The 12,622-nt window shown below is 40.9% G+C and overlaps 1 protein-coding gene across 1 annotated transcript in view; it reads left to right on the top strand.

The window, feature by feature from the left end:
• ADGRA1 (adhesion G protein-coupled receptor A1) overlaps positions 1 to 9,183 on the top strand; it is a 519,857-nt gene extending 510,674 nt beyond the window's left edge. Inside the window, exons 18-19 of the mRNA XM_054983221.1 lie at positions 2,744 to 2,845; positions 7,440 to 9,183. Of these exons, the coding sequence (XP_054839196.1) occupies positions 2,744 to 2,845; positions 7,440 to 8,661 (1,324 nt within the window). The 3' untranslated portion in view covers positions 8,662 to 9,183. The remainder of the gene's footprint in view (positions 1 to 2,743; positions 2,846 to 7,439) is intronic.
• Positions 9,184 to 12,622: the final 3,439 nt, after the last annotated feature.

Consider the following 12,622-nt stretch of genomic DNA (forward strand, 5'->3'; position numbering starts at 1 on the left):
ATGCCCACGAAAGCTTCCCACATGCTTCCAAATTTCCAAAAAAGAAATGGGAGAGAGCCATCAGTGCTGTCAGTGGGGGAAAGAGAGGCATCATTATCTTCAATGATGTTTCTTTATAAGGCAAGATCGAAATAACGGAAAAGTGTGCTCAAAAATTTTTAAAAAATATGGGCAGGGAAAAAAAGGTCCCGCCCAAAAAAGCGGTTTTTGAGCGGCCATGTGACCGGAGGGACGCGCAAGAAAGACGGATTGGAAGCAGGGATGTGAACGAAGAGGAAAAAATCACGGATTGGAGGCAAACGGAAGATATCCGATAAACATGCGGGTAATGGGTGAATGTGGATTCGACCCTGCTTTGATCCAGTTCACAGGAGATCCTTCATTGTGGCTGCATTGCAGCAGGATGGGAAGGGGGAGAGCATTGAGCTCCTCTTTCAACATGGCAGAGGGTCAGTGGCATAATGTGCCTCTAGAGGGCCCGGGGTGAGGGAAGCCCTCGCATATACACTTTGCGCATGCATGTGCTCCTGGGCCCACACGATAATGTCACTTCCAGTCACTTCCAGTGACGTCATCACACAGGACATGGCCACCCCATCCACCACAGCTGCTCGTGTTCTTTAGGAGGCTGTTTTCACTGCTTGCAGCTGACGGGGCTGCTGGCTCGCTGGGCGCCAAGTTGGCTGCCCCATCAGCTGCAAGCGGCAAAAGCGGCCTCCCAAAAGGCGCAGCGGCACAGGTGGCTGCAGCAGAGCAGAGGCTGCACTGTGTCCTTGGGGAGGCCATTCGCACTGCCCGTGCGCTGATGGGGTGGGTGGCTCATTGGGTCCTGAGCCAGCCTTGCTGCAGCAGGCTGAGCTCGCTGTGGCGGCACAGGTAACTGCTATGGAGGGGGGCAGCCGCGTCCTGTGCAGCTCACTACAGGAAGGCCGGCTCAGTGCCCAGAGCGTGGGTGGTGTGGGTGGCCTCCCCAAGGGTGCTGTGCAGTCTCTTGCAACCCCCACAAATTTTGCACCCAGGGTGACTACCCCCTTGCCCCCCCCCTATGCTACGCCACTGCATGAGGTAGCTCGCTATGTACACCATCCCTTCCTCCTTGGACTCTTTAATTTTCTTTAACTCTCCCTGCTGTGACAGACAGTGAATGTGAGAGGAAAGGGAGAGGGTTACAGGCTGCTGAGGTCCAGGCAAAATCACTGTCTTGCACAGGTGTAGTGGAGGATGGTAGGCAGTGACAACAGCAAGTGGCATGGGGATGAGGTGTGTGGGCGCCTTTTCCACCGGTCTCCAGGCTGCTTGCTGCTGTTGCTGCTGCTGTGAGGGGGATGCATTTTCACATCTCTGTGCAGAAGTAACCTTGTCCATCGCCTCAATGTCAAACATGCTCATGGCTTAGCAGGGGACTGGGAGATACAGCTCAGCTGTGTTCTGTATATCTCTGAATCATCAGGTTGAGGGCTTAGTGATTTTTCTGCCCAGTTGTACTCACCAGATTAGGTGTGAGTAAAAGTACTTTTCCATAGCTGAACAACAGAAGGTCTAAAGAACGGCATTTCCGAATAAGATAACTTAAAAGTGGTAGGGAAAACACCACCAAGATGATGAGGATAGAAAGGAGAGAGTGATTCAGTGGATGCTGTTCTAGAGTGACTTTTCAGAATGCTCATTCTTCAGTTTAGAGTTTGGTACAATGCTTGTAAAGATAAAAATAGCATAATAAAAAAATGAAGATTGCCTCTAAGGTTTTGGTGCGGCCAAATGAAACTGAGTTTGCACTTTGTTAAAAAATAATTACATTTCTCTTTATTTGTTGCATTTACATGTCCCGTTTCTGCAAGTGCATTGAAAATGGAGTATATTTAAACGATGGTTTACACTGTAATAAAAGTGACACAAAAGAGGAAAACATTCCTAACTGGAAGAGGCAAAGAATTAAATTCAAGGACCAACTTCTACATAGTGTCAGACAGGTTCAGTAGCTCTGAAAGGACTGCGACATCACACACAGACAAATAGTTATACATCACATTAGATTAAATTCATCAGCAGCATAGCAAAGGTAAACTCAAAGTTTCCTCAGCCTTGTCAGCAGAATAGGCTGAAAAAGTAATTTTTTAAAAAATTGTTTGTAAATGACTAACAAAGGGGAAAATGGCGTCTTAGATTACAGGGCAGGATGCAACATAGAAGGTTTGTTTATAAGTGACTCATTTGTGTAGCGTTATACTGTCAAAGCTATTTGTGCCAATTACCAGTTTCCCCTATAAAGGCACTCTCTCTTCTTAATTGCAGTACAATGAGTGCTCTTGAGAATGGTGATGGCAGTGGCACAGCACACGCATATTGGCTTGGCAGAGTAGCCCATCTTTCTTTGTGCTCACCAGGTCCTCTGGCAAGGATGCTATTTGTTGTCAGTGATGCTTTGTTCTCAAATACCTTTCATGTTTTTTTGCTTTTACCATGATGATTATGATTATTGAGTAGCCCAGGATTTGAGTGATTGGCTCTGGGGAAAAAATCCTAAACTATCCACTGACTTTATTTTACTTAAAATGTTTCTATCATCTCTTAGCCAACGCTTACTTATAGGTATTGCTTTGCATGTTTTAATGTGCTTTCATTCTTACCGGCCGTTTAAATTTAACAATGTTTCAAATCATTTTTTATGAAATTGTCTTTATGAAAAAAAAGCTCTTGACCTGAAGCTAAACAAATTCAGCAATCAATCATTATTTGTTAACAGGTTTTATCTGATTAGTGGAGGTGTTCCATTTATTATTTGTGGAATTACAGCAGCAACCAACATCAGTAATTATGGGATAGAAGGCGCAGCTGATGCCCAATAGTAAGTATAATATTTTCAAACTACTAGTTGCTATACTGTATTGTCTTCTTAATGAGCCAGGACACATGATCAAACATCGGCTGAATCCACACGTCCTGGCGTCGCGGTAAACATTCGCTAAACTTCCGGAAGTATAGCGGCTTTATAGCGCAATTTCTGCCTCATCACGTGATGAGTCAGAAATCGTGTTAGAAAGATGCTATACTTCCAGAAGTTTAGCTAATGTTTACTGCAACGCTGGGACACATGGATTTGCCCATGATCTGAACTGCCTGGATTAAAAGCTGCCTTAACATTGCCCACCATGTCTTCCTTCAGAACATTTATGTCCCACCCTTCTTTGAAGGACCTCACATTTTAGCTACATATTTGTCAGTTTTTAGATACCTGGAATTGTTCAACCACAGACCTTCAAATAGCAGATGACGAGAGCCAGTTTGGTGTAGTTACGAGCTTGGGTCTCCAATCTGGAGAGCCGGGTTTGATTCCCCACTCCTCCACTTGAAGTCAGCTGGGTGACCTTGGGCTAGTCACGGCTCTCTGGAGCTCTCTCAGCCCCACCCACCTCACAGGGTGTTTTGTTGTGGGGATAATAATCATATACTTTGTAAACCTCTCTGAGTGGGCATTAAGTTGTCCTGAAGGTATATAAATTGAATGTTGTTGTTGTTGTTATCTATCCTGGGCTGCTTGGGAAAAGCAGAATAATGTAAATAGCAGTTAAAAGTTCAATGCACAAACACACTCACTATGTTTGTGATCCAGAGTGTGTTATGGGTGTTCCAAAGCACACAAAAGAACTCCTACATGTATGTGGTCCCTTGCACCAAGCATAAATTGGATCATCACAAGGCAAGACGGTAACTGCTATAACAGAGAAGTGATCCATCTAATCCAGCATTCTTCTTTTTACCATGACTGATAAGATGATCTCAACAGATTACAGAAGGTGCACAATGTCCTCTACTGGTGATGTTCCACAGTAGCAGGCATTCACAGAGATACGGCCTTCAGTTGTGGATATTTCATTTGACTATGATGGCTAGTAGCTACCAATGGATCTTAAAGTTGCCTGAGCTAGTGGCTATCACCACATCCTTTGATAATAGGTTCCAGAAGTTAATTATGCATAATGTGAAGAAATACTTCCTTTTGTCCATGCTGAATCTATTGTCCATCAACTTCACTGGGTATCTGCAAATTCTAGCATTACAGGACAAGAAGAAAAGATCTCCCTATTTACTTTTTCTGCACCATGCATAATTTCATAAACTAGTATTGTTTCCCCCACTGCTTAGTTGTCTCTTTTCTAAAGCCACAACTTCTATAACCTTTTTTAATCCCCTCGATAATTTTTGTTGCCCTTTCCTGAAATGTTACGAAGCTTCACAAATATTTTGGGGATGGGATGACCAGTGTTGTACACAATATTCCAAATATAGCTGCACCATAGATCTACACATCTATGATTATTCTCTGAGTCAATATGTTTTTAATTATAAATAATAACAACATTTGATTTATATAATGCCCTTCAGGACAATTTAATGCCCACTCAGAGTGGTTTACAAAGTGTGTTATTATTATCCTCACGACAATCCCCCTGTGGGGTGGGTTTGTCGTGAGAGTTTCAAGAAGCTGTGACTGACCCAAGGTCACCCAGCTGGCTTCAAGTGGAGGAGTGGGGAGTCAAACTGATTCTCCAGATTAGAGTCCTGCTGCTCTTAACCACTACACCAAATTGGCTCTCTTTTGTCAACTGTGCTGCTGGTTTCATCCATACATTGGTTTAGATCAGTGCTAGTGCTGCTGTAAAGGACATATACTTCACTTTGAGCTAGAGCCTTTAGGGAAAGTGTTTTAGTAAAACATAAGGCAAAGTTATCTTACTTATAACAAGAAGGAAAGGAAATATTTTTCTTTTTGAGAATGCCATAACAGCATAAAATAGTATAATTTTAGAAATGGACATCAAATATGTAATTATATAACTTCTTCTAGATCAGTGGTCTCTAAACCAAGAGTCAAGACCCTCAGGTGGGCCAAGTAGCCCCACCTGCTGAATTACAAGCCCCCATAGAGCCAACATATTGTTTTACTCCTTTTTGGAAGGATATGATGCTAGCACATATCCAGAGAAAGCAATAGCACAATACCTTCTGCCTCCATATGTACACACTAAGAAAAGCAACAAAATGGAAAGATAAGTCATTCAGTGGTTGAGTGGATTCCTTTTTAGAAAATGTAGAGCTCTTAGCAAAGATATCGTATGATATCATGCTACTTCCTATCACATGCGTGCAGTTCATTTTGTCATATGCCATGTCAGAAGTTGGTTATGGAACTGGTAAGGTTGAAGATCATTACTCTAAACAGAACAGGGGCTATTTTGAAAGACATATTTATTTTTGAAAGACATATTTATTCCAATATGTGTGATTAGACAATCACTTATAATCAACAGAGTATTAAAATGTCTGATTATTTATGTTCATAAAGTTGTGAGACACTTCCCTTTGGTGCTGTTGCAGAGATTTGACTACTTTCATTTAATCACTTTAATCACAGGCAATCAATACCAGATATCACAATGTGAGCAAAAAACTGGGAAGCAGGTGGAGTGATAAAATTGCTTAGGAGAGAGTGCTACAAATTGAGCAACAGCACAGTGGGTGATGTGCCTTGTTCATTTTTAATAATGTTACTACATAAAAATGTAGATGCATTGACTTGAGCATGTTCTTTATAGAACTGATTTTTTAAGTGGCCCATGATGAGGTTCCTCTTGAAAATAACAGCATCCTAAGAGAGACTGTTCCCCTGAGGATTGCTCCACTTTCAAGTGGCATAAACGGTGCAGTCTGTAAACTTTTAAAGGCATGCACACAGATGTATGAGTCTCCTTTCTGAGGCCTTTATGAGCCTCTTTCGCATGGTGAACTTTACATCAGTCTTTCTGTGTATTCAAGCAATGTGGATTGGATCCACTTTATTCATTAGTTCTGGCCCCAAACTGCTTTTAATTCTTTAATTCTACACTTTGAGGGAGTTGAAGTGGTGTCTTTTTAAAAAAAAATTATGTGCTAGAAAAATGCCCCAGTTCTGCAGCAGGTTTCGAGGATTTGTCAGTTTCCTCAGTGGATCAGCTGAGGACTGGTCAGTTTCCTCAGTCCATGGTCCTCAAGATGGCTGAGGAATGGTCAGTTTCTTCAACTGATTGCTGAGGAAACTTACAAAGCGTTTCTTTTCTTTTTTAATGATGCCAACGTTGCCACGTTGCCATTTAATTTTTTTATTTTAAACAGGGAAAAAACCTGATTGGTTGCTGTCCAACAAATCAGGATGCAGGGGGATAAAGAGGAGGGCAAAAGGCAGGAACAGGGTCAGGCCTCACACTGAAGAAAACTTCCCACACTTAAAAAAAACCCAGGTTTGACTTTGCTGGGGGGAAAATCAGGGAGAAAAGCTGCAGAAAAGCCAAGGAAAGATCGGTTCTGTGGCAGTTGTAGCCTTCCTCCGTGCAGAATGCAAAAAAAGTCTGAAAAGCAGTTTGGAGACTGAATTGGAGTATTTTGACCATGCGTACAGAAGTCAGAAGAGAAATCAATGCAGTATGAGGCCAGAACTGATGAAAAATCCCCATGCAGAAAAGACCTGAGATACAAAATGCTAACCTGTTAGCTGTTGTTAGAAAACCATATAGATAGTTTGCATGCCTGATAAATGTGCACATCTTTTCAGAGCCAGATAAAGACCTTGTATCACTCCAAATCACCGTATTAAACAATCCATTATGACATTGTTAGGGTGTATGTCTCAGATGGACCCTAAAAGTATTTCCATACCAAAGCATTGCTCAGATTGCTTCTGCAGTCAAACCATCCATGATTCTTTTTAAAAGAAGGAGTATATCACAGGGTCAAGCGTGATGAAACCATACTTTATTTTTTAAAAAATTAATGGTCAATCTGGATGGAGGTGGGAGGGGCATAGATGAACAGCGTTCATCCCAGGAGGCAGACTTTCCTCAGCCAAGTTGTTCCTGTCCCAGCCCTGATTTCATTGCTCCTCTCTCCCATGTGCATTGGCTTAGAAGGGTCTGGACCCAGAGACATAAGAACCTTTCCAGCATTAAATGAGAGGACATCCCAGAAGCTTCAGTGAAAACTAGGACATCCTCTCATTTAGCACTGAGACAGGTGCCAGCATCATGGAGGGAAGCCAGAAAACAGTGCTGCCTTATGCCTAGCTAGTGCCGTTCTTGATTATCCTCCCAGCACAGCTTTGTGAGATGCTTAGATCATTGCATCTGTCACTTTTAGCTGTATCATCTTTAGCATATTACTTAAGCTGTAATGAAAGTTTAGCTTTACAATTATGTTTTCTGTGAAAAAGACAAGGACTGTGTTAATAAAAATAGTTATTACCATAACCACCTTCAAACTTCCCCTCCCTATAACTCCCTTAGTGACAGGGAATATACTTGGTTTTAAATTGGCAAAATCTGCAGTCAGGGTGCTATATCCCGACCTAGTTAATATTGTATGGTCTGGTTGGTTGTTCCATATCCTCTACCACTTTTTCTTCTTTACAGCTGTTGGATGGCATGGGAGCCAAGTCTTGGTGCATTTTATGGACCAGTCGCATTCATTGTCCTGGTCACCTGCATTTATTTCCTCTGCACATATGTGCAGTTGAGGCGCCACCCAGAACGCAAGTATGAATTGAAGGAAAGGACAGAAGATCAGCAGAGGCTAGCAAGTCCTGAGGTTGGCCATAGTCACATTACAGATGCTGGATCGGTCTCCCAGGCTACATGCTCTATGATTTCCTCTTCCTTGCTGGAAAATGAGCATTCGTTTAAGGCTCAGCTCCGAGCCGCAGCATTCACTCTGTTTCTGTTTACTGCCACTTGGACTTTTGGTGCACTTGCTGTTTCCCAAGGACATTTCTTGGATATGATCTTCAGCTGTCTATATGGAGCATTTTGTGTGACCTTAGGGCTCTTTATCCTGATTCATCACTGTGCCAAACGAGATGATGTGTGGCATTGCTGGTGGTCTTGTTGTCCATCGAGAAGAAACACATATTCAGTACAAGTTAATGTCCGCCCAAAAGTTAATGTCAATGGAGAAAGCCAGGTTCATGCTCCGTGTCTCCAGGAGTCACCTTGTCCTACTAAGTCAGCTGTTTTTAATCATCCAGCTGCCAGTCACTGCAAACTTACTAATCTACAGGCTGTGCAAAATCACGTCAACTGCCTTTCGCCAGTTACACCGTGCTGTGCAAAAATGCACTGTGATCAGCTCCTGGAAGATGATGCTCATATTCACGTACACAATGAGGGGACTTTCAGACCCAACATGCACATTCACAGATGTCTGAAAAGCAGAACTAAGCCACGCTACTTCAGCCGGCACCGATCTGCAGGAGACAGAGAGTATGCTTACCACATTCCTTCCAGTATCGATGGCAGCATCCACAGCTCACACACAGACAGTCCACACAGCACACATGACAGTCAGTCGGGGCACAGGCGACCATGCTGTGCAAAAACTGACCCATATCCTACCCTCAGCCAGCCTGAAAGCAGCGATGTGAGTACTGTGATCTACAGCTGTGCTAAAGTGCCAGAAAGTGACACAGGGCACCCTGCAGCTCATTTTGAGATGCATCCCCGGACACAGTCCTTGCCATTTAGCACAACCAGCCACAATGGGATTCTAAAGGGCACCATGCACGAAGCCATGATCTACAGTTCAGATAGTACAGGAAATATCAAAACTGGCCCTTGGAAAAATGAAACTACTGTGTAGTTGGTGGGCCCCTTTTGTCCTCTCACAGCTCAAACCATCTTAATCTTTGTTCTCCTTCTAAAATGAGTAATGTTTGCGTAGCACATCAGAAAATTGTACAAGTTTTCAACTTTGTTTTCTTAATAAGGAGAGGCTTTTAAAAAGCAGCAGCAGGCTTTTAAAAATGGTGTTATATTGTTCCAGAAAAAATGAAAGGTAAATTGAGATAGCTGAATGTAAGGCAATATCCTTTTGTTATGAAACATGATATTCCTTTTTTCTTTTAATTTTGTTATGCATTAACAACACATCTGATACTTTTATACACATGTCAGCCACAGCCTTTCCTGGGTTATTTTTAATAGCAAAATGTTGTTATTCCATTGATTACAAAAGTTACAATAGTGGAAAGATGAGGAGGATTTTCTAAATGGACTAACAGCTTTTCAGACACACAAAAGTGATACTACTGCCTCTAAAGACCTTCTGTAGCATATGGCTTGTGAAATCTTGTAGTGTACAGTCGCTGTTATGTCTCTCATCAGGCAGAGAGAAGTGCTAGGTTGCGTCCCTGTTAACATATCTGGTGCTGTAGTGATTGTATTTTTTTTTTGCATGACAACTTCAAGATAATACCATTTGCTGTTTTTTAGTGTTACATCTGTAAAATGAAAAAAAAATATTGTAAAAGGCTGTGATCATTCCTCTTGGTATTAATCTAGAACATTTTGAACCTACAAAAAAGAAGAAAAAATCTACTGCACTACTTTTAAGTGGAACAATCCTTTGTATGAGGTTATATGATAGCTTTGATAAGGATCCACTCTAATGTCTCCACCGAGCATGCACTATTCAATGTATGTGGCACTGTGCACTGCAGTGTAATAGCAGCTGTCTCCACCACTTTCACTCCTCTGTAAGTGCGCCTTTTGGAACCAAAGTGCAAGCTGTCTGGCAATCACCTTTTTTTTGGTAACAAAAAGTCCAGTTTTATCATTAACTCTTTGAGGACTAGTGTCATTTAATGGAACAAATAATTTAGGGCACATTCCAGGCCAAGTGAGGCCCTTTAAAGAGTTGCTGGGTTTTGTGGGAAATCAGTCTACTTCATTTTCCCCTCCTGAGCTTGGGCTGGACTGTACTCTTTTAATTTGGGGGAGAGAGACTTCTACATACAGATATTACTTTACATACTGATGTTAATAGCAAGGAAGTCTGCAGAAAAGGGAAGGCTATATCATTGGAAAGAAACGTAGGTGGAATCTCCTTCTCTCCCATGCCCTGGAATCCTCTGCCAAAGCACATTTAGGATCGTCTTTATTCTTCCATGCAAATATGACCTTCTGAAGCAGTATTTTTCACTGATTTATTCTGCTTAGCTCCAGGACATTGCGAGGGTCAGTCACATTCTTTATTCATGATGCTTTGGGGCAAGCAATTTTTTTTTTAGAGATACCCATGAACATCTGGACACAAAGCACCAACTCACAGGGAAAATATAGAATTATAATTGCCCTTATTTATTTATTTTTAAATTAAAAGAGTCTGGTTATAAATTGCTCTCCTAATGGGAATGGGATCATAAAGCTAGAAGGGGGGAGGGGGGATTCCTGCAATGAAAGACAGCAGTATTTCCACATATGAAAAGAACAAGCACAATGTTATATGGTTATTAATGGCAGATGTATAGACATGTAAGCGTTTAAGTAACTACAACATTACTTATGATCTAGGCAATTCCCTGGGCTGGAGCATTCACTGTACGGGGTTATTTTGTCATAATCTTTGCAGAGTTCAACTCATTAAGCGTTTCTTTATCGGCATGTTATGAATTCCTTCATTTATGATATGTACAAATCTCTTTCCTTACAAGTGTACGTAGCAGATTATCATTATACTTGTTGGAATGTTATAAGAATATATATACATGTCAGATGAATGTGTTCTGCAGTGTTTGCAGGTGGGAATTAGTACTCAAAGGGTTAATGCTCAGTATCTGAGTGCGAGGAATTTTTTTCTGTATTTTTATAAAGGTCAAATATATATATATATATATATATGTATATTGTAAATTACAGCAGATAATGTGTCCATTGTATGTGTGTGTGCGTGTGCGTGTATGTATGTTATGTGTGTCTTTCCCAGGTGAACAAAGCAGAAATGCACTAGGTGGGTGTTTTGAGTTTTGAGCCGTGTTTCGCCTTTTCATGATGGCTTCTTTTAGATGATGCAAAACGGGGTGGGGGGGAATGCCCTAAGCTTTATTCTGTATATGCTGTATATGCTTGAACTGTCTCAGAACTAAAATACAGTATTTTGCTTTGTGTGCATACTATATTTTCTTTTTCATCATTCTTTTCCATGTATATGTTATGTCATTCCACAACATCAGTGCAACTTTATAGGCATAGGTATAATGTTAAATACCAGATCTCTGTGTCTCAGCGATATTTATAATACTCTGTAATAGCTAAGTGTTAGAAGGTCTCTAGAATTATGCAAATTAGAACACACACACTAAGGTTTAAGTGAAATGGTCACTTTTCAGGAACATAGTCATTGAAGTTCTCCAGCTTGTGTTTCTGTTGCCACTATTGTTCTGTGTGACACACACAAAAAGAGATACTTAAATGGGTGCTGCTTTCCACAGAAGATCTTCTGTTATACACCTGTTCTGAAGACCAACGTTCAATACTGAAACACCTTTCATATATTGTGTCTGAATATAAAGTTAGCAAATATTTCTGGGCTAATTTGGAAAAAAAGATGTTATGCAATAATCTGTTAGCAAATTTTTTTAAAGAAAATATACAGTATAATTGCAGAGTAGGAGAACATGATGTTAAATAAATTTAAAATGTTTTGTAACATCAGATGTGACCACAATTTATTTGTGCTTTTGACTTCTTTAAGACAAAAACATAATTTTATGTAGTCCATAGATAATTTTTAGTTTGTTTTATCTATTTACCTGCCAATTCTAGGATTTGGATAAAGTGTTCCAGTAAGCATCATTGCTTGGACAATTCTGGGAGCAATACTAAGCAGGTCTACTCATAAGTAAGTCCCATTTCATTCAGTGGGGCTTATTCCCTCAAAGTGTTCTTCGGATGGCAGCCTCTGTTTACATATCCTTCACTAAATGGGTGGGGTTTAGCTAAAATACTATATTAACATATTGTATGGAATACAAGGAGGAAATTACACAAACTTGTTCTTCAGCAGCCTGTGTTTTCAGTAATTCAAAGTGAAGGCAACATTAGCTAAGTCCTGTACAGTGTACTATTCTTGCATTAAATATGTTAATTTTGTTCAATATATTATCAATGTTGTATTCAACTCACTTTAACCTATTGTATGTTTAACCTGTTATGATAGAAGAAGATAAGAATTGCCTTGCTAAATAACAACAACAAAATGTGCTTATATGCCTTTGTTCTGGACAGATTAGTATCACACTCAGAGTGCTGAACAAAATCAGTGTTGTTACTATCCCCACAATATAGCAGGGGAGCTGGGCCTGAGAGGAGTGGCTTACCCAGGGCCATCTACTGAGCTCATGGCAGAGTTGAACTAGTGAAATGCTGATTTGCAGCCCAGCCACTTAGCTACTATGTTACACCAGCTCTAAATCAGACCTAGATTCATCAAATACAGGTTTTTTTTGCCAAGCTGCAACCAAGGCATATGCCTCTTGAAAGTTGATAATAAGAACATAGCTATCAACTGTCCCTTTAAGGGAGACAGGTATACCAAGCAATGAAGACTATTTGTATTCCCTCCAAATCTTGTGGTGTGCACAAAGTATTCTCTCAACCCCTTCCACAAACCTCTCCCTTAATAAGCTCTGAAGCATCCTTGCCTATTTCAGATTCAGTTTTCTTTCCTTCAAATATGTGTCTATAATTTAGGGCTACCAATCTCTATGGTATTATATCCTGCTGAGGTCCCTTCCCCAAATGTTCCCCTTTCCATGATCTAC

The sequence above is a fragment of the Eublepharis macularius genome, chromosome 6 (genome assembly GCF_028583425.1).
Source record: "Eublepharis macularius isolate TG4126 chromosome 6, MPM_Emac_v1.0, whole genome shotgun sequence".
Lineage (NCBI taxonomy): Eukaryota > Metazoa > Chordata > Lepidosauria > Squamata > Eublepharidae > Eublepharis > Eublepharis macularius.